At 36.4% G+C, this 22,857-nt stretch overlaps 1 protein-coding gene across 2 annotated transcripts in view; it reads left to right on the forward strand.

Moving 5' to 3' along the window:
* Positions 1–22,065, forward strand: part of LOC135948075 (receptor-type guanylate cyclase Gyc76C-like) — a 52,390-nt gene extending 30,325 nt beyond the window's left edge. Inside the window, exons 4-20 of one of the 2 annotated variants that reach the window (XM_065497143.1) lie at positions 9,343–9,402; positions 10,446–10,686; positions 10,742–10,888; positions 12,730–12,935; positions 12,994–13,210; positions 13,955–14,118; positions 14,264–14,545; positions 15,075–15,338; positions 15,394–15,465; positions 16,232–16,397; positions 16,455–16,604; positions 16,886–17,087; positions 17,154–17,294; positions 17,347–17,569; positions 17,888–18,348; positions 18,751–19,175; positions 20,734–20,897. In XM_065497143.1, the coding sequence (XP_065353215.1) occupies positions 9,343–9,402; positions 10,446–10,686; positions 10,742–10,888; positions 12,730–12,935; positions 12,994–13,210; positions 13,955–14,118; positions 14,264–14,545; positions 15,075–15,338; positions 15,394–15,465; positions 16,232–16,397; positions 16,455–16,604; positions 16,886–17,087; positions 17,154–17,294; positions 17,347–17,569; positions 17,888–18,348; positions 18,751–19,175; positions 20,734–20,747 (3,435 nt within the window). In that variant the 3' untranslated portion in view covers positions 20,748–20,897. Of the gene's footprint in view, positions 1–9,342; positions 9,403–10,445; positions 10,687–10,741; positions 10,889–12,729; positions 12,936–12,993; positions 13,211–13,954; positions 14,119–14,263; positions 14,546–15,074; positions 15,339–15,393; positions 15,466–16,231; positions 16,398–16,454; positions 16,605–16,885; positions 17,088–17,153; positions 17,295–17,346; positions 17,570–17,887; positions 18,349–18,750; positions 19,207–20,733 lie in introns of both variants that reach the window. The other variant, XM_065497142.1, reaches the window with a different exon arrangement.
* The last annotated feature ends 792 nt before the right edge of the window (positions 22,066–22,857 follow it).

The raw sequence follows: 22,857 nt of genomic DNA on the forward strand, positions 1-22,857 counted from the left end.
TTTTGTGTGGATGCAAAATTGAAATTCTATAAGAGACGCTGGGAAATTTACGTCCCTTGACGTTTAAAATCTGAAACCACGTTTTCATACTAATTTTGATAGCTTGTTTTCATTTACTATTTGATGAAATGTGTCTGTGTAGACGTCGGCTGCAATTATTGATGTGTATTTTTTCACCTCCGCTAAATATCCACCGAGTTTTAGGCTTCATTTTTTTAGTTAAATCGCAAGTAGCTCGTAGCTGGTTGAAATATTTGCTTAGCGTGATCTGAGCAAATTTATACAAGTATGTATAATTCAGCAACGGTTTAAGCAATGAAATTTTTTAAATATTAACTCTAAATTTATTTGAAAATTATAAGTAAATAAAAATACAAAAATTAATTACTCCTGGAGACGAAAAATTCATCAAGTGTTACATATGAGCTGCTAAATTTGATATTCAAAACTCTGTGCAGAAAAAAATATGCTTCTTAAACGTTTTACAACATGGGAAAATGTGGTTAAATAGTTTTTTCAATATTAAAGTCCCTAGAGTGCATAAAATTAAACATTAATCTGCAATAAAACAATAACCATTAATATTTTTACGGCTATTAAAATCTTTAAGCTAATTTTTTGATGAAAAAAAAAGGAAATTAATCAGCTATCAGAATATTTTGCAGCTTTTTGCTCTGTATTCAGTTGCTACAGATATAGAGCCCAGAACGAATTCTTATGGGAAAAAATTGTTCCAAGAAAGATCCTCTTTTATAAAAATTTCTTTAGCACAAAAGAAATTGAGATTGAAATCATTATTAAATATTCAGCCATTTTTCATAGAGCTCGGCGGTGTATCGTTCAGTCGAATCAGCGTATTAAATAGTATCGATGACATTGTGAACGTTAAAGCTTATTAGTCCTCTATGGAATTATTACCAAAATTATGTAGCCATGCATCAAAATAGCTATTTATCTCATGAGTGACAAAAAAGCATTGCGCATCACCAGTTTATTTAGTAGTGATGATAATATATAATATGTGTTTATTTTTGGCTCCACAATATTCACTCGTGCCCTTTGACATTTTGATGTTTTTGCCATTTCGCGGGTCAGTGAACAACGGCCAGCGGGCAAAACGATGCAAAAGAAGACAAGGAACCTGTTGTGTTATAAGTTATTTTTAGCTCTGGCCACCGCCAAACGGCAATTGCAACCTGCCTGGCAGCTTTTGTGCGACGCACACCATTTTTATAAATAGCTGCGGTTGAAATACACTATTTAGCTCGCCAATTATTCCACTGGTGCAAAAGCCATCTATTACACTCGGATCTGGCGAGCGTCCACGTTTGAACGTGACTTAAAAATTTCACTTCCGAACAATGTGAGCAGCAATTTTTTACTTTTGCGGTCAGTGTTTAAGGTCGTCTCGTGATTTGCTATTTTTAGACCTGCTTAAGGTTTCCCTTCTCTCAAAAAGCAGTGGGACCAGTTTTTCCTGCCGCATTCGGAGGGCGGCGAAGCGCTCAAAATGTAAGGCGGGAGAGCAGCCGCAGCGTGATAAAATAATAATCACACCGTCGATCATAGCTTAAAGTGTATAATCCATAATTCGCCGCTTAACCACAGTCGAATAACACACATTTGATTTCTACCTTGATTATTTATGACAGCGACCGAAATAGCTCTCTCGAACGTTTTCTGCGTTAAACTAAACATTTAAGGCAGTGAAATATGCAGAGTTGTCGGCACTTTTATTATTTATCGCTTCGTAAAATTTTAGACGTGATGTGTTAATCATTGTGGCAGTAAAGTTTTGACGGGTTTATTTAAGAACGGATTTTTCCTCTCGTGGGGTACCCCCAGATGTTACGGTACAACTGTAATATCTTATTAAGAAAGAAGAATGATTGGCATTTTATTACCTCAGCAGCTAATTTTTAATAAGAGCGGTTAAGACGTTAAAAATGCTAAACTAGGGCCGCTAAATTTTAGCTTAGGAGTGTTCAGGAAATATTTATATATTTTTTTATATTTAAACAGAGCTAATAAAATAATTACATGCTCTCTACTAAGGTCTAAAAATAGCAAAATTGCTGATGTTTGCGTAGAACTGATAATCACTTAATTATGCTCGGCTATTCCTAGAATCCCTATCGCTCAACTACTCTTTTTATAACGTGCTGTCCCTAACCACAAACCCGATATGTTATTCAAAACAACATTTACAATTTTTGCATAGCATTTTGCTATATAAATAGCCTAGTGCGTTTAAATATATTTCATAAGAATAGCCAAACAAACAGCAATTAATCTTAAAATTGGGATATTAAGAGCTATATTTATGGTCATGGGTGGTATGCTATTCCGAATCTTAAGTTGTAATTTCATTAGAATGGTCCCACTTATTAATTCAAATCTTCATCTTTGAAGAAACAAAGACTTATCACGTTTTCAATAACGCGTTTTGCTTGATTGAATTGCAGTTTTTACTATTTCAAAATTTCATCATGGTCCAGTTTCCAGTTTTGATTTGATTTCTTATTATATTTAAAATTAACAAAATGGTTCATCTGTGTGGATTTGCTGGTGATGGCTAGCTATTAGCAAAATATCGAGGGAAAATATATAAAAAATATAGGGCAAACAGAAAGAAATTAGATATCCTTCAGGATTTCCAAAGGATATCCGGATAACCAAAAGATATACTTTTGAACAGCCTATGTCAATAGGCGGATATCCTCGGATATCCAATTTATGGCCATATACTGGCAGCAGTTGCAGTCATTAGGGAATTTTTCCTTCTAAAACTCTCGAGTTAGAATAAGCGAAATATTACTTTTTGAAATAGCACTGTGTATTAAAAAGGATGGCATTTTAAGCTTGGGATTTTTTAAAAGGAAGTTTAGATCATAGGAAGGATGAGCTGCAAAGTTGACTCGATATTGTCACTCGTTTCCTTTTGTTGTTCAGCTGTGAGTAAATCCGGACGCGCTAAACGATCGCTGATTCAGAATTTTTCGCAGCTATTACCATGCAAAGAATTTTGTTGTGCCACTGATGAGGCCTGCGGGGCCCAGACAGCTGCTGTATATACAATACGAAGACGTGTTATTTTTCTTTTTTAAAAATCCATCCTGAGTAAGCTTAGCAGAGCTGCGCCATTTCGTAAATTTTAATATCATTTTCTATTGGAAGTTTTTGTCAACTAAACTCGCGATGCTTTGATCGAGTTGCTCAAGCAGCAAAATTTAATATGAAGCCTGAAAATGCACAAAATTAATATTAGAGCATTTTATCTGGGAATCCCGAGTGGGTATCGTGTTTCCTACATCAGAACTTATTAATAGCCTGTTTTTCGCGGATGACCAGCGCAACCGCAGCGAATCAACAAGTAGTGCAGTGCTTGGCACGTAGACACGCTGCATACGAGATGTAAAGAGAAAAGATCCAGAAAGTTTTCAGCTCCCACGTCAACGGTCCGTTGTGACAATTTGCCATTTTGGCTAAATGCCAACTCGGATTACCGGGCGAAATTCGTCGCAATTAGACGGTGCGTGCTAATGAAGCGGTGCAGAGAAAATAATACTCTGTCAGCTACGAAGAAGGGACGTGCGAACGAAACAAAAATCCGGCGGCGGACGCCTGCGTGTGGGCAAAAATCCATGCGCGGCACGTGCTTTCCTGCACTGCCTGCACTTATCTCATCTCTCGCACCGCACACTTGGCTGCTTATGCAATTAGTTTTGGCTCTACACATGGAGATAGTTAGCAGGCAAATTAGGGGAGTGGCTGCTTGACAAACCGGCCTGGGTGCCAAAAACATGGCTTCCCAACTTATACACCGACGGACTTTCAATATGACGACTTATTTTGATTGTGAGCCGCCCACTCATGAACTCGGCTTTGATTATCTTTTAGCCCTTACTCTTTTTGTTTTACAAGCGAGTTTTGGCTCATTACGAGCACAATCAACAAAACTCACTCCAAATTGAAACTCCCCACGTTTAAAAAAACCGTGGTGTGTATTTTTAACAGGATTTATTTTTTTATCTCTCAAATGTCATGGCAACTTTTCCTTTAAAAATCATTATTTAGAGCTGATTGCGGCAAAAAGGACAATAAATCTTAGATGAAAATTTGTATGCGTATACCATTCCTACTGGGATGGTCTATATTTATTTCCACTCTTATTAAAACTTATCGTGGCGGTGTTTAAAAAGAAAAAAGATTAAAAAAACCGTAAATACCTGTCAACAGATGGTGGTGCCTCAATTTTGTGACTTTAAAGCAATAGAAAAATCCAACTTCTAGTCTAGATTCATTATAATTTGTTAAATTTTGGTACAATTTTTTATTCTTTATGAAATATCAATCAAGTTTTAATAATCAGCATATGGCAAAAGATCCGTATTTCCTTGCATGACTGACATTTGCAAACTAATTGGGCGCTTGAAAACAAACTTTGCAAGACGCGCTGACGGCTTTTATACTCTAAGAAATTGTTATTCCATTCAAGCGGCGCAATGGAGTGGATAATACCTCTGCTCCGAGTAACAAGTTTGAATGGAATCAAGTCTAATCCTATTTTACAATCGTTCAGTAGCACCAGTGACTTATTATTCTTCTTATCCAGCCTCTGCGAATTCTGCAAAGGAAAAGCAACGGAGTGGAAAGCTGCTAGGAAGCGTAATTAAAATGCAAAGAAGACTCTTTTCCTCGTTGAAAGGGAAGCCTTTGATGAAGTGCAAAAATGTTTCACGGCCTGAAATTCATTTTGGAGACGAGAACGACTTTGACAATTTACGGAACGAAACTACGCAGCGACAATCCAATTCCATTTTAACCACTCAAACTGTTAAGCATTGTGTATTGTTTCCCGAGAAAGGGAAAGCGAAAATCGAGCTGTGCGGTTCTGTTTCAAGCCTCTCTGAGAATGAGTTTTTTGATGAAGTTGATGAAAAACTCATTTAGAGCTTCCATTTGCACGTGTTTAAATTCAACAGTACCACAATGTTTGCAGTTTTAAAAACACTGCGGTGCTTTTTAACGACGTAGGAAAATTCCTGCTGAGGAATAATCACAAAACGCAAGAGAAAAATTTCTACCGACATACTTTTCCAGATATTTTTAGCTACGTGTGATTTCAATATGACGCCGGAGGCCTTGACCTTTTGCTGCAGCGGCGTTTAATCAACGCAAAAACAGGGAAAATTAGCAGTGCCTCGTCATTAAAACGATGTAAACGAAGAGCCGGTGATTGCACAGCTGATATCCAAAGGGACGCACGTATACTAATCCGATTATTACAAAAAAGCAGGGCGAGGCTGCGTAATTAAAAGCAAACGCGCTGATTGGCACACGCAACCTGATGATCGAGTAAAAAGCTTGCTTTTTTTCGAAGTTCGCTTCCTGCGCACCAGACCATCCCCATTCATTAAAAAAATATATTTTTCGTAAGGGGTAAAAATATTTCACTGTCATTTTGTTAAATTCTATCCATTTATTGGACTATATAGTAAAACTTGACCTTTTGAACGAGATTTTCAGCTAAATTCCAGATTAAAAATAATCGATTTCCTTCTTTGCCAGAAAGAGTCAAATATAATCGATTTTTAAAATTCACCAAAGGGCTTAAAGATTTCGTGCTCGTTAGATGGCGTGTTAAAATCCCCTCAAGTTCAAGTTTTCATAGCCATATTTGGGAAAAGCAATTGAATTTAAATTGTTGGATACGCGGAAACGGGTTGAACAATCAAAAACGCTTTCAGGCAGTTAAAATCAATAGTTATATATAAGTTGAAAAGGGCGCGTACTTTAGGGATAGCGTTTGAGATTTTTGAAAATGTAAAGCATTACTAGGCCATCTGTTTTGAGTAATTCATCCCCATCATCCAGCTAAAATTTTGCAACGAAATTACTTTTAAGTCAGAAATCAACACCACAAACTTTTCCAAATAAATAATGTTCAAAAGGTTAAACCAGATTTTTACCGCAATATAGTTTACTCATTTTAAGATTTTCACGAAATGATGAAACGCTTTTAATTTAGATTTGAGAAGACTTGTAGTTGAGTGCACCACGTGGTGCAATTGACCCTGCAAAGGTCACGCGCTGGCCAAAGGTCAATTCGTTGGCGGTAGCTGATTGAATCATGCGGCCGCTCTCTGATTGAGCCGCGCGCAGCTTTGGATGTGTGCTCATTCATCCATTCATTCATCTGGCAAGACGCGCTTGAAACGCTTGAATGCCATTCCACCTATCTCAAGTAGGGCGATTGCCGCACACAAACCAATCCGCATTATTTGCATTTGCTCAGACAGAATAGATTTGGAGGATTTCGGCGTCATTGTCTTCCTCATTTTTATATTTATAATTGTATTACATGACTTCGTTGATTGATTTTAACTATTCTACTAAACATTACAAAATATTTATACTGAAGTTCAACTATTCATTCTCAGTGACAAGAAGAGCATTGTTCATGATTATTTGTCCAACTGTTTATGTTCTTTCGAACTAAAATTGTACTTAACACATGCATTTTTCTCACAAAAATTACGAGTTTGTTGAACCTTGAATGGAGGGTCATAAACACATTAATTTTATAGGTTCCAAATTTTTATAGAGCGATAATACTAACATCAGCTTTTGCGATAATACAAGAAACAATGTAGGATTTGCAATTGGAAACAGTGCTGAAACTAAGAAGGCCTGAAACAAAAATACAATCACGTAAATATTAGAGTACACTTGGCATTGCATCAAAATTTGTAATTAATATTCTAGAAGAAAACATGTGCAAAAAATGTTCCTTTCAACTGCCAACTCCTATCCGTGTTATTTTGCGAAGCACAATGTCACGCTCAATATTAGCACTTTTTCTGCTACGCCAACACATTTTCATACTTTTTCTCACACGACGTTCCAAATAGCGTCCATCCTTGGAGAATATGTTTCAGACGAAAGAGCAGCCAGAAATAGACCAAACAACAACTTGTTTGCGTGTGAATGCCAATTTGAAATTCAAAGCAGCCAAGCTTTATCATGTAGATCCGAGAGCTTCGAATTGCAGCCACCAGCAAATACAAAACGTCTTGCGTGCATGTGTGTCGGTGCAGACGCAGACACGAGTTTCCATTCAAAACTTGCATAGTTTGGGGTAAAATTTTGGTTTTAAAACCTTTCCCCTCTCCAATTGTAGAAAAATAATGACCGGAAGTAAATAAATAACTTGATACTGAATTATTGTTAGATTTGATGATATTTATTTGTATTTTAATGCTCTCAAAGAAAATCTATAGTAATTTAATCCTCGATCAAAGCTTTCTATCCGCAAGAGAAGACAGGTTTAAAAACTCTACGCGTTTTTGGCCCGGATTGTTGCTTATTTGTCAAACTTGTGTCGTTACGCGGCGTTGCTTGTTGGCATTGTGGTTACGCGACATTTTTCCTGCTCAACACTTACTTATCAAATTTCGACGGACTGTTTTCATGAGACGCATTTATTTTTAGCTGCGCACAAAGCAAGAAACCAAGACTGTTGTAGTGCGGTCGAATGTTAAAAATAGTCCACTCGGCTCTCCGCTTATCTAAAGTGAACGCTCCGAGACCAAGTGCGGAACGAAACGACCGCAAAGCAAAACACAAACAGAGACGCTTAACACATTTCGTTCGTGATTTATGATATTTTTTACTTGTTTATTTATGAAAAAAAAATGTAGAGCTTAGCAGTAAACCAAAACTTTCAATAAATTTGTAAGCAGCACTTCAATCCTTTGTTGAAATTTATCTCAAGTGAAGAGAAGAATTAAATTTATAGTCCTACGCGTCATTGAATGGTATTTTATATAAATCGGGGTCAATCTTTTTATTTTAAATAGGTGCATGTTTTAATAATATTTCCTTGCATTCTTTTAAAGCATAGAGGTGACTTTTGGTTTAAAAATTGCAGTAATGAAACTGACTAAAATATAAAAAAAAATCGGACTGAAAACATTTTAATGCTGAAATATTACACTTATTGGTATTTCTCAAAGTTATTATTGCACGAGCCAAAATTAGCACTTTTTAAATAATTCATATCTGATTTTAATGGTTTTAGATTGTTATTTAGCAATTGTATGATTAATTTTAGTATGATTTAAATAGCGTGTAGTATAAAATCGCATCATTCTTGCTCGTTTCATGGTCCCGTGTGATGGTTGAATTATTGGTCGTTTAAATTTCGCACCAGACCCACGAATTATACATTTTCTTATTCAGTCGAATTTGTGCAAATTTAATATTCACTCCTTGAGATAAGGAAGTCTCTTGGCGGTTGGAGAGTGGTTTTGAGTTTCAGTACCAACACGGCACTTTAAATGGCCAAACCAGTCCAAAAAGTCATCTCACGTGAGTCTCGTTTATTTTTACTTTTCCTCTCTAGCTCCCCTAAATTTGCCAAACGAGGAACTTCACTCTCACTAATTGTCATCACAACGCACGTGATTGCCGCACCAGCAGAAAAGGATAAAAGTTAACGAGCCCATCAAAACCCCGTGACCACGACTAACTTTTACGGATTTTTTTGCCATACACGCGGTCCATTAAGTAACTCGTGACTCTACTCTAAACATAGCCGGGGGGAAATGATTCTAGTTTTTTTTATATAACGTTTAAAAAACACGTAAGGTGTGTTTTCACCTATGTCACATGCTTCTATTCTTAGCCATTATCACAATATCATAATCAGAGAGAGAATTTTCTTTTCACTGAATGAGACATCCACCGCTTTATTATTCAAGGAAGGCAATCTAGAGAAACACTTAAAATAAAACTGCTCCTCAACCAAAACAGTCGGTTTTCCCTTAGGTTCTAAATTAAATTTTCAAATGCCTAAAAGCAAAATACGAAAACTAATAAAATATTAACGCTCTCCTTCCCGTTATAAAGGAGGAAAGGCGTGAAATTCTCGCTGACGAAAGTTAGTTTATGGCTTACGAATCCATCTTGATAGGCTGTCTGCCAAAAATCGCGTCGAGAAAAGCAATCATGCCACACAATGAGCCCGGCTCCAGCACTAGGCGTGTCCTCGGTTCTTACGTTTCACGAGAGTAGAATATTCCAACCGCTAATTTGTATTTACTGATTTGCGCTGCGACGTTGATATGCGAATATGCTAATTGGACAGATGTTATCTTGCATTAGCGAATCATGACGGAGATGAAATTTGATGTGCTTCGCTTTTCCAACAACATCGTTTCCATTCTGCTCCTTTTGCGTCGCATAAAATTCTGCATAATAATTACAGGCTGCTCCGTGAAAATTTATTATAAAAATATATTGATTTCTATTGATTGTGTCGTGTTTTTGTTGTTTCAGAAATGCTCCGACAGCAAGCCTAACCCAACCTTGTTAAGGATAGACCCTCCAAATTCTCAGGTAAGTTTAATATTTTGCAGAAATGTCTCCACACATTATCTTCAGAAATACAATTTTTACACATATTAATTATGCACTATGTTTAAAACTGATATTATTATTTTTTAAAGAAATTTTACAGTTACTCGCGGAATAACAAATTTTTGAATATTTGCATCATTTGCCAAAATGGTTTCAGATTAACTTTATCTAGGATATTATATTCATCCCTATTATAGTTAAGTATCATGCTTAAAATATGGAATCATATATCTTAATCCTGGAAAAAGGCAAGGAAGCTTTTGAAGCCGCATCCATTTACTTATGTTATTTGGGCCTCGCAAAAATTGTTTAGGTCCAACATATACCTCATATAGAAACAGAGAAATGTTTACTAGTATTTTTAAAACTGAATTTTGTAGGTACATTTATTTTCTTTTAATGAACCCAGGAAAAATCACAACAATTAATTTGTATTTTCTTGCACAATTAAAATTAATTGTACGACCGCGTTGGCAGCTTTCAAAGCGGCAGGAAAATTATATTTACACTACAGCGGCCAACTTTCAAAGTGTGCGGCAACGAACACAATTATTTTAACACTGTGGAATTTTTGCTTTGAGAGACAAAAATTATTTTTATAGAGGCACAGTTTGTCCTGAAAATGGAATTCCCGAAAATGGAATTAGCGGAAATGTGAATATTTTTCAGTAATTCCAAAATGTCGAGTTGGACTTTTTCTGTGGGTTGAAATCATTTGATAAAATCAATTTGCAATAGGTTTTTGTGAATTATAATTCATTTGTCAACAGGCCCCACATCTAATTAATTTTACTCTTTTCTTAATTGTAAACTTTTTAACTAATTTTTTCCATTAGAACCAAAAATATCATACAGAGTAGAGCAATTCAGTTTTTTCTTTGTGCATATTTTATTCTTTGCTTGGAAAAAATCATTATTGTTTCTCTATTGTGTTAAAATTAGTTAGCAAATTGCAACTTCTTGTGAAATTTTATTCATTCATCTTCAAGTGGAAAATAATTAATGTCTGTTTTTGAACGCAGGTGATAAAGTCGGTGCTGACACTGATGGAGTACTTAAGCTGGAAGAAGTTCTCAATCATCAACGAGGAGGCGTGGAACGAGCTGGCCAGCAAGCTGCGTGAGCGGGCCAAGGAAAAGGGCCTGCACGTGCAGCACCAACGCACCATCATGGACCGCCACAGGTGCTGTGTCAACAAGCTCAAGTGCTGCCACGCCGGCACCTGGTACCAGATCATCCAGGAGACTCGCAACATGACCAGAAGTGAGTACCCTGAAATTGTGAAAATATATTCTGATTTAAATTTATTGGTCGGTAGTATACGTCTTTATGGGCACCTCGTTCAGCCTGATCGACCTGATGACCAGCATGCAGGCGCTGCAACTCTTCGATAACGGCGAGTACATGATCATCTATATCGACATGGAGACATACAGCATCAAGAACGCGGTCAAGTACCTCTGGAGTGAGTATTAGTTTTTATTCCTAGATTTTTCTACGAGATGAGTTGATAAACGCAAAAGAATGTGGGGTTCACATCAATGATTTGCCAGAAACTAAAAATCATCTAATCTTAAGAGTTTCTTTGAAAGAAATTTTATTTTAATGCCACTCTTATATTTTTTTATTATTAAAATTTTCACTTAAAAAATAATTGTGGTCTTTGTGGACCACGTTTTTAAAGTGAATTGATGCTGAAAACCTCCATGTTGCCAATGCATAAACTAATTCCTCAGGTTTCCGTAAAAACCAAATTTGATCTGAATAGCACTGTCAATTTTTAGAAAATTTTCATGTTTTTCAAATGGTCAAGACTGTCTCATTACTTGAAATCTTGTTTAATTTCGCAACAAAAAGTTTCCCAATTCCCATAAATATGTGTCGCACTGTTGAATAGATCTCGACAAGAGGTAATTAAAATCTACTAAGAAAAATAATAATGGTCGAGTGCTGTTAAATTTGAAGAAATTGGCAAAATTTAAAATTAGCATTTAAATTATATCAAAGGGTCGTCATTCAATTATTAACTGCCTAATTGATCAACTACCTATTGAAGCCAACAGTTCTAATGCTTTTTAATTGTAGCTCTATATAAATATATTTTAATTTGCTCAGATGTTTTTATTTTGAGCTTTTTTGTTGACGGAACTAAATGATAGCAAAAGTTGTGCGATTTTGTCCGATATACGTGTAAATAGGATGTTAATTAACATCCTATTAAAGACGCTCCTGTTAAAGTGCTCAAATCTGTATAATTTCTCCAAAACTTAAGTGTTACCGTGTCCATTTTTATGAGTTATTTAAATATTTTAAACAGGATCAATGAATCGCATTTCTACCATTTCCCATTTCCTTCTAACATTTTTAAGTTGCAGCATGCTGCATTTTTCTACAAAAAGGGTTTTCATAGCTATTTCGTACACTTATGAATAGGTATAGGCTAGCCTATATATAAATCAAAATATATACTACATAATTAAATTTTATATCATTCTTGATTATTAAACTGTCACTAACAGTGGCATTGCTCCCCTCCTTTGCGATTATTTAATTTTTTACTCTTGGAATTATTCGTATTTTCATCTTCTTCCAATTGTATAGAGTTAATTGAAATGCTTAACCAAAAGAGAAAAATATATTTTGTTAAATATAAAAAATGCTGCCCCCATTGATTTAACTATTATTAATAAATTACCTATTTTTTATATGGGCGTAAAAGATTCTGCTCTTTTTTTACTAGGATTCCCAAAACTTACTTGTCTTTTGGAGACCATCAACGGTGCAGATCTGAATATAAGCACATAATTAAGCTGAGTTAAAAATAGCTTCAATTATTAACGGAACATTTTCAGTGTTTAAGAAATCCAGTTACTTGGAATTTAACAGTAAAATTTAAAGTTCTATACAGGATTTTTATTTCCCTGGCTAAATATGAGTATAATTATGGCAAACGTAACATAAAAGTTCTCATTAAAAACAACATCTATGCCCAAATAGTAACTAATTAACTAATTGGGTTTCCTTTTTTGGACTCTCTAAACAGCTTAATTTGCTAAGACTAGCAGAAAAAGAGGATTATGTAATTAAACATATTTTCAAATGAACTTTTGCTCTTTGTTCGCATCTTATTTGCGCTGTTTATAATCTCAAAGGACGTTGCCCAAGAAATGTTCTCCATTTATATTTTGTTATGAAAATTTTCAAATATCTCTCAGAACTTCATAATTAATTTATCACATTAACCCTTTTTTAGAAAATAAAATTCAATAAAACTAATTTATTAAAACAAAAAAATACTGTGTGCAGCAAACGACTACATCAGCAAGATGCGATCGTGCTTCTTCCACAGCCAGAAGGACGTGGAGTTCGAGAAGCGAGCCAAATCGTTGCTGGTGGTAGCGATGAGCGAGCCGAGCGAGGACTACGTCAACTTCTCAGATTCGGTGCGCGAGTTCAACTCGAAGGATCCGTTCAACTTCATCAAGCCCATCATCTTCAATGACTACAAAACCGTGAGTACGAGCATCGTGGCGAAGAATGTGCGTTGATTACGCGCGTTTGGCGTTGCAGCACATTCCCATTTTCGCCGCGTACCTCTACGACGCGGTGCAGCTGTACGCGCAGTCCCTAAACGCTATCATCAGGCAGGAGATGCAGACGGCGCTCAACAAGTCCTCCTCCACGCTCACCGTCGACGAGATCTGGCCCACCAAAGAGAAGATCGAAGAGATGGCCAGCAACGGCACCAAAATCATCAGTAACATCCTTGAAAAGGGCAACTTCATTAGTAAGCATAAGATTATTTTTATATTCGGGACATCGGAAAAATAATGTTTTCTGTTATAATCACTAAGAAAGATTAAATTGAAGAAATACTTATACTGGGACTGGAAAAATTGAGGAAATCAGAGCATTACATTCGAAATGTTCTGATAATTTATGTTCTGATATGGCTTGGATAAGCTTAACAATTTGACAGAGAGAAATCTCTCTTTGATTTGTTTTAATAAATGTAATTTCCTGATATATCTAGCATTTTTATCAATTTTAATTGACTCTTAATTAAACAAGAATAAACGAAATTTTTTGGCTTTAATTACTGAGAAAAAATATAAGCACCACTAATTTGGATAAAATTAGTAACAATTTCAAAAGAGTTTTCCTTACCTTGAGGAATTATATAATTTAACGCAAATCACCCATCCAAAGCCAACTCGAAAAAATAATTCTTCTCTCATTTAGAACCGCATTAAGAATATGAATATTTTGTTCCGATTCTGGGGGTATCCACATTTTTATTCTAAAAACGAGCCGTGCAATTTTGCGTACTGCAAAATTGGTGAACCCCATTACAGTAACAAAATCGTGGATTATGTAAATTTCATGAAATTTAAATCTGAGATCATCATAGATTCTTTAATCCCAAAAAGTTTTTGATTAATGTTTTTTTAAATTAATTTAAACATAAAGTTTGTTCATTCTGGATATTCTAAACCATCATGAAACAAATGTAATTTTGTTCTATGTCCAGGCGTCACCGGTTCACTTATCAAATGGGACAAGGAGGGCGCCTCGGAGGGCAACTTCTCCGTGATCGGCCTGCAAAACTACAATCTGACCGAGCACGTCAACTTTTCTTGCCCATATCACATGCTGCCCGTCGCCAACTTCAAACACGGTGACAAAGATTCTCTGGTGAGCGTTAAAAATCACTTCAATGAAGAATTTTGCTAGGAGATGCTTTTTAGAATTTATTAAATAGATAGAGGAAAAAGAAAATAATTTGTTAATTTACAAGTACTTTTTTAAATGGTAATTTCACTAATTAAATAAAATGTAGGAGTACAAAGTGGTGCGGCACATTCAGTGGCCAGGCAACACCAAGCCGATGGACGAGCCGAGTTGCGGCTTCGACAACAGCAAATGCTCTCGCAGCGACACTCACAGCCAGAGCGTGGTGGCCGCCGGCACGCTGGGCGTGCTGCTCTTCTGCGCCACCGTCATCACGGCCAGCATCTACCGAAAGTGGAAGATCGAGCAGGAGATTGAGGGCCTCCTCTGGAAGATCCACCCCACAGAGCTGCACAGCTACAGCGGAGACATCGTCTCGCCTCCCAGCAAGGTCAGAAAATGAAATATTTCGCCTTTAGGAAGATTTTAATAGTGCCGCTAGTTTAAGAAAACATTAAATAATTCCATTGAGAAATAATTATTCAGTAAAATTGAGAACCAGCTGAGTAAATATATGATTTTTTAGATTTTTGTTTCTGAGCTGAATGGAAATATTTTTCCTTTCTAATGTTGATAATTAAACATATGAAAAGTGTCCAATTTTAATTGCTGTTGAATATTTTGCTTGAATTTTATTTAGTTCACTCTTAATTTTCCTGATTGACAAGACTGACGTTGTAAAGAAGCAACATTGATGACCAACTAAAATTACAATTTATTGTTATTTGGTATTTCAATATTATGTATCATGAGAACGTCTTATATAAAAAATAGAATGGTAGTTTTTAAACATATTTTTTAAACCATTCAATCAATTCATTAAAATATAAATAACATGTAAAAAAAATTTATTTTACATAATTATTAATAAATACATTATTTCTTGTCATTTGCACCAACTTTGGTTTATTTAATTTTAGCTGAGTTTGATGTCGGCCGGGTCATTTGAGTCACGTTGCGGGCCGCAAGTGTTCGCCTCGACAGGCCAGTATCGCAACATGGTGGTGCGCATCAAGGAGCTGGTGTTCAGCAAGCGCAGAGACTGCGTAACGCGCGAGGTGATGAAGGAAATGCGTCTGTTGCGCGAGCTGCGGCACGACAACGTAAACTCGTTCATCGGCGCCTGCATCGAGTCCAATAGGGTGCTCATCGTCACCGACTACTGCGCCAAGGGCAGTCTCTACGTCAGTATTTCGCTTCCTTGGCTGGATTATTGGTCTAAGTTTGGGGATTTTGCAGGATATCATCGAGAATGAGGACATCAAACTCGACTCCATGTTCATCTCTTCCCTAGTCCACGACTTGATCAAGGTAAAGAAAAATCTTAAGCAAATATGAAATACATATTCATTTAATCAAGCATATTTTCAAGGAAAAATATTTCCTACGAAATTAGAAAAAAATGTGATAATTTGGATTTTTGGCTGCATATGACGTTATTGTAGATGGTTACACATCCTCTTTAAAGAGCATATACAGATGGTTTTTATTGGCGAGTTTCGTAAATTTTCAACCAAAATCATTCAATAACAGAAATTTAATTGGTCCAAAAAAATTTCCCAAGCACAGTTATGATCAAAATATATCCATTTAGAAAAATCCCCATTGAAATCGTCTTAACATTGCAAAATTTACTGTTTCAATCATCTGATTCCAATTAAAAATACAAGCAACAAAACATTTTTTGCCTTTTAAATATTTTAAAAAAATGTAAATTTTAAACTATATATTTGGTTCTTTTTAAGCGATTTAGATGACTTTGGGCCACAGAGAAGGTTTTGATTGTGGTTTGAAAGTCTTCAAATTGCGAGATTTAAATTGACAAAAATCAGACATATTAAATTTTCAACACAATTAATTTTTTGTATGAAGTAATTTCAAAACAAAATTATTGGCTTTATTTACTACTTAAATCAATATTGTGATCTTTTTACAAAATTGGTTTAAGCCTCTAAAAACCATTTTGGCAAGCTGAAAATCATCAATTTGAATTTTTTTCTGCTTACGATGGCTAGAATTTCGTTAAATCATATTAATCACAGGTTTAATATTGAATTAATTTAAAATTTATTTTTAGGGCATGCGTTACCTGCACAACTCGCTGCTGGGCTGCCACGGCAATCTCAAGTCGAGCAACTGCGTGGTGACGAGCCGCTGGGTGCTGCAGGTGGCCGACTTTGGGCTGCACGAGCTGCGCCAGAACGCCGACAACGAGAGCATCGGGGAGCACCAGTACTACAGAAGTGAGTTGAATGCTCGGATTTTCATGAAAAATATTTTCAATTAATGGTTGTGCGTAGATTTGTTCTGGAAGGCACCAGAGCTGCTCCGCGGAGTCAACACGTCTACCAAAATCAGCCAAAAAGGTGACGTCTACTCTTTCAGCATCATCCTTTACGAGATCATCGGCAGGAGGGGACCCTTTGGCTCCTGCAATGAAGACCCCAAAGGTAAGTAAGGGGACTCAATTTTAGGGTAATAAAATTTTAAATGACGAGCCAATAATTGTAGATTTATTTGTCTGTTATAATTTAATTAAAACCTTATTTAATATATCACATATAAATTTTATAAGAGTTAAATTGTTTTCTTATTTCATTAAATTAAGGTGTCATAATTTATTTATAAATTTTGTCAGATATCTCATAAGTAAATTGTTGTTATGGCCTCTTTGGCTAATTTTTTATTTGTAATGCACATTTATTCAAGATATTCCGAAAAATTTGTTTAGAAATCATACGAAGAGTCAAGGAAGGCTACTACGGGCAAAGCAGAGAGCCCTTCCGGCCAGACCTGTCCATTCTCAGGGACTCGGAGATAGGCTGTCCGGATTACGTGATCAACTGCATAACCTCCTGCTGGAACGAGCTGCCCGAAAACCGGCCAGACTTTCACACTGTCAGGGAACAGCTCAAGAAAATGCGCGAGGGAATGTAAGCACAAACATTAAAAAATCTGGAATATCTTAAACTATGTATATGTTACATTTTAATTTACAGGCACCACAATATCGTGGACCAGATGATGGATATGATGGTAAAATACGCGGACCATTTGGAGGAGCTCGTGTCGGAGAGGACAAGGCTGCTCTTTGAGGAGAAGCAGAAGACTGAGGACCTGCTGCACCGAATGCTGCCTGCGTAAGCCTTTTCCGAAATTATTCCTTTAAAAAGTTTAATCACTGCTTTTCAGGCCGGTGGCGCGGAACCTGACGATGGGAATCGGCGTGCAACCAGAGTCCTTCGACGCCGTGACCATCTACTTCAGCGACATCGTCGGCTTCACGTCCATGTCGGCGGAAAGCTCTCCGCTGCAGGTGGTCAACTTCCTCAACGACCTCTACACATTGTTCGACCGCATCATCCAAGGCTATGACGTCTACAAGGTCGAAACAATCGGAGACGCCTACATGGTGGTTAGTAAATTTAATGTCTATTTTAATTGATCAGTAGATTAAGGAATTTTAGTTGACTATACAGGCTGGAATACTTGTTCATAAGAGATGATAAAATTATTCTGGCTCAAAATAGTTATTTTCTAGAGCAGCATAAATTTAAATTTCAAGCGGTTCAAACTATTGAAATAGGGAAAACAACTAAATTCAGCCTTAATTAAGCTATTAGTATTTTTAAATAAATCAAGTTAAGTTACAAAATCACTCAGCAAAATTATTTATTTAGTCAATTCCACCAAATTATATTTCCTAATAAAAAAATCAACATTTTTATCTCAGGTGAGCGGTTTGCCGATCAAGAACGAGCGTCACGCAGGCGAGATAGCGTCGATGGCGCTGGACCTGCTGGCTGCGGTGAAGAGCCACCGGGTCGCGCACCGTCCGCAAGAGACGCTGAAGCTGCGCATCGGCATCCACTCGGGCCCGGTGGTCGCCGGCGTGGTGGGGCTGACGATGCCGCGTTACTGCCTCTTTGGCGACACGGTGAACACGGCCAGCAGAATGGAGAGCAACGGCGAGCCGCTACGCATCCACATCAGCAACCAGTGCCGCGACGCGCTCAACAAGCTCGGCGATGGTCTATACGTGATGGAGGAGCGCGGACCCGTCTACCTCAAGGGCAAGGGCGCCGTCACCACGCACTGGCTGCTCGCCGCAACGCCGCTCGCCATCCAGCGCAGAAACGTCGACACCAACGACATGCCGCCACCGCTCTTCTGCAGGTCCGACCTCAACGCAAGGTACGACAAATAATTTAACAATGGAAAATTTTGAGTTTTAATTTTTATAGTACATACCTACAAAAAGTTTAGGTTCGTCCTCTTTTGATGATTGCACGTTGTAACCAAAAATTCTAAATATTTACGATTTTTGATGGATTTATTTTTAGGTTTGATCTAATATTTTTGAATTTATTTCGAAAAAATATGTAATTTAAAATCCTCTTGGCAGTGCAATAATAGTGAAAGAAAAATCTATACTTATGGATCCAAATTGGGAATTAAATCCATCAGCTTAATCTTATATTTAAATTTGCCAGAATAGTCAGGAGTCAGGATCAAATGGCTAAATATTAATAAAATTCGAAATTATTTATTATGTAACGATATTTATCTAAAAAAAATATTTAATTTGAATTTTAGGCAATCAGGCTCAGTGTTAGGCAACGCTGGTGGAATCGGCACGCCAGTGCGCAGGCGCGTGGGCATCAGCAACAGTCTTGCGCCGCAACCGACGTCCGCGCTGGCGCAGGAGGGAGCGAGCGTTCTGCGCGCCACGGCCTCGCTGCTGGACACGGCGGCCGCGGCGGACAAGGCGAGCGTCGACGGCCTTTCGTCGTCGGCCACGTGTCCGCTTGAGGTGGCCGCCGTGCCGTGCATTTCGCGCTCCTTTGACCCATTCCCCCTGGTGCGCGGCCAGACGGCCAAGCAACTGGTGCCGCCGCGCGTTGCCAAGTCGCTCGAGGACTGCACGGCCGTCACCTCGTCGAACGAGCCGCAAATTATGCCCAACGGCTGGCTAGACAAGCAGCAGCCGCACGAAAGCGCCGAGTCCATGGCCAATTCTGGTGAGGGCACTCCACTCATTCCCCCCAAAAGGTTTGTCATTCATTATTTTGCCTTATAAACAGCATAATTTTATTTATAAATTCAATTTGTTATGGAGATTAAATTTTTAAGTTTATAAGCTTCATTATGTAGGAAACAGGTTTAAGTGTAGTCGCATGTCGGAATACAAAAAATTAAATAAAAAATTATCTCTTTGAATAATTATATAACGTGTTAAACCTTGTCTCAAGTCTCAAGCACTAAACCATTAAAACGTTACAATCAAATACTATGATATTTTGTTAATAATCTTTCAACATTCAATTTTAAATACTATAATTTTTATAGTAAATATTGTTTTAAACAATTTAATCAACTACAAATTAAAATGCAACTATATGTACTTTTTACAAAATTTATATATACGATTTTTTAATCAAATACGTTTGCAAGAAGCAATTATTATATAATTTTCAGAGAGCTCATAAATTTCATGAATTGTGTTAACTTGACAAATATTTTAAAAGTACGATAAGAATGTTAAATTATATTATTGTTATTAGCTGCACATTTTATTGAATACAATCGCAGCAACCACCTTTCCCCTTCCCCCACAATAGATCGCGCTACACAATATATTACACTTACATTTTTCTCTTGATTCACGTATTTGAAAACTAATGAATCACTCAAAGAAAATTAAACTGCTGGAAAATTAATTTTGGTTGAACTGCGCACAGACGATAAGAAAACTGCTTTTAAATTAACTCTCATTCAAAGTGAGAATAATTTATTCTGTCTGATAAAAGTGATAAAGAGTTCATATTAAAAGAATTAGCATAACAATTTTCAAAATTTCCTGTCTCATATATAAATTACATAAGGAATTCGTTTAATTTATTTATTTCAAAGTAGCTCATATAATCGCTTCAAACTATTTAATTTTTTAAGGTTCCATTTATTTTTCTATATTCTTTTCCACACTCGTTTAAAACTCTATTTTCTAAGTTCACATTTTCAAAACTTTTTCTTGTGGTGCTGAAATTCGTTTTTTTTTTAAAAAAAAGAAAAATTATCTTAAAAGATAATTTTTCTTTTTTTTAAAAAGTTTCAAAAAACTTAATACGACTTAAAGACTAGTGAATGTTAAGTTGTATCTTAATTAAGAAAAAATAAAAAGATGTCAGGTATTTTCTGTAGATAAAATCCTCCCGTTAAATTAAAATTGTTTTCTCACCCTCCATATAATTGTATGTCCTAAACAGGATTTAAAAAAAAATCAATTTGTTGAGACTAAAATGTTTTTTGAATGAATGGTGCAAAAGAGCTCAATTTACTTCCCCAAGAAAATCATAAATTCACCATTTTCAACGAATTTTAACCACTAATTCCCATTTGATGCATTTTTCTATGCGGTTAAATCTTGTAATTAAAAAAATAGTCTGCAGTTCTGACTTGATTTATTATTGTTGATCATTACACCTTATAAATACAAAATAATTACTTACGTATACACGCATATGTGTGTGTATCTCTTCTGCCATTTTTTAACTGAAATCTATATACCGTTTGTATCAGGTGGCGTTCCCTAGAAGAGCACGAGCTGCCAGTGGAGGAGTCGGAGCCAAAAACAGGAAGTGGACAGAAGATAGGCGGAGGCGGCGGCCACAGGGGCTCACTCAAGTCGTGGCTAGTCGGCATCCTGAACGGTGGCAACGGCCTCAAGGGCAGCCACTCGGCCAACAGCAGCCAGACGTCGCTGCGCAAGAATGTCTACAGCCTGCCCAGCTCGATGGCCTCGGCCACACCGACAACTTTCCTTGAGCCTCCCAATGACGAGAGCGTTGTCTGATCCGCACAAACGTCTCCTTCCTCGCCGATTTAATGTTAAAAAAATTCAGAGTTACATTCGAATTTCTCTTGAAAACTTTGTTACTGAAGATGAAGCTTAAATTCCAATTTCGCCTGTAAGGGACTTTAAACCAAACTTAAAAAAATTAAATGTTAGTAGGAAAAAACCCGTGGATGGAATCATCATTTTTTTTCAAAACATTTAAAAAAATGCACGAAGAGAATAATACTTTAATTCTCTTCTGTATATTTTTTAATAATTACAATACTGCGGCTGTATCAAACTGAAAAATTTCTTATACCTTTTTTAGTATTTTTTTTTAATTTACAAAATTTAAAAAAAAATTCAATGTTGTCTTGTTGATGAAAAATCAAGGTGAAATTCGATGTGGACGCAGTTCCCTTCCATATCTCCGACAAACAATGGAGAACGAGAAGACTTTCCTGTGCAAAAATCAACCCCAGAGTGTGCATTTTTCTGTGTCAGTCCTGTTTCCGGAAAAAAGTTAAGGCACAAGCGTCTTTTGCAATGACGGAGCAAGAAAAGTTCCCTAGTGCAGTGGGGCGAAACTTTTGAAACTCACGAGTCAAATCGTGAATATGTGAGTGTGTACCATGTTAGTGAGTAAGGAAAGAAAACCCCCGTAATCTTAATTTCAAATATGGCTGTGAGTCCACTTTTACTGTTAACAATGTGAATTCTCTAATAAGCAGAAGCAGAGCAGGTGTGAAAAGACAAATTGAAATACGGATTCCTTGGTTGAGCCAAACCGCCATTTGTAACCCGCGGCAACCCTTGTGTGTGCTGTCGTGAATTTTTGTTGTAACGCATTAAAGCACCGCGCGGCTCAACATATTTAATTATTTTTGGACTGGACTGGTTGCGTTAGCAAATTCAAAAAAAAAGGAAAGCTTTTGTGGTTATAGAGAGAAGAATGAGGTGCCAACTAAATTCATCGGTTTTCCAGTCAGATTGAATTCTAGAAGAGTTTGTACATGTCATTTCAAGTTACGCCAATCAATAAAATGAAAATAAAAAAAACAGTGATTTTTTTTAAATAAACACCAAGAGGTTTTACTCAAAGTATTTTCCAATGCAGTACAAGAAAAGTGCAAAATTTCATTCAGTACATGAGAATGAATCATACTAAAAATTAAAAAATAACGCAATATTTGCACAATTAAATAGCTTGATACCGAAAGATACATAATTTTTGGAACAAACAATTTTCAGGCTTATTTTTAGTTCAAATAAAACATGCAGTAATATTTTAACCCCTTTGTAATATAATTTTACAATTTCTGTTTTTGAGCCCGGTATTTGAGGGTGACAATCTATATTTGTAAAAAAAAATGATTTTTAAATTTCAAAGTAGAATTTTCAAAAACGAAAGCTAAAAATAAACTATAAGATAGCTCTCTCGTGCCATTGAGAATGCATTGATGAGTCTTTCTTGATTTTTAAGAAAATAAATAAAGGATAAGGCGATTGTTTCAAAATTACGAAAACCACCATTTTGCCCAGTAATAACCTTCAACCCTGACCGATGATCTAAAATTTGCTGTTTAATTGATCTTATTTTACAATATACTTTTTTAATCAACGTCGAGGAGATGAGACATTGCTCCCAAAATTGCCCGTTACAAAGACGCAAATATTTAAATTTTTATGGAGTTTTTTATCCTCATCAGCTGTGTAAGCTAATGGTTCATGCATTATAAATTTATTCGATTAAATATGCATGCGGCTCTGTTAACGAGACATAGTTTGTAATCGAAAATTTCCCTTTTTAGCTATCATGAAATGTAATAATTATATATGCTGCTCGTTTGATAAAATATTGGAATTAA

The sequence above is a fragment of the Cloeon dipterum genome, chromosome 1 (genome assembly GCF_949628265.1).
Source record: "Cloeon dipterum chromosome 1, ieCloDipt1.1, whole genome shotgun sequence".
NCBI lineage: Eukaryota > Metazoa > Arthropoda > Insecta > Ephemeroptera > Baetidae > Cloeon > Cloeon dipterum.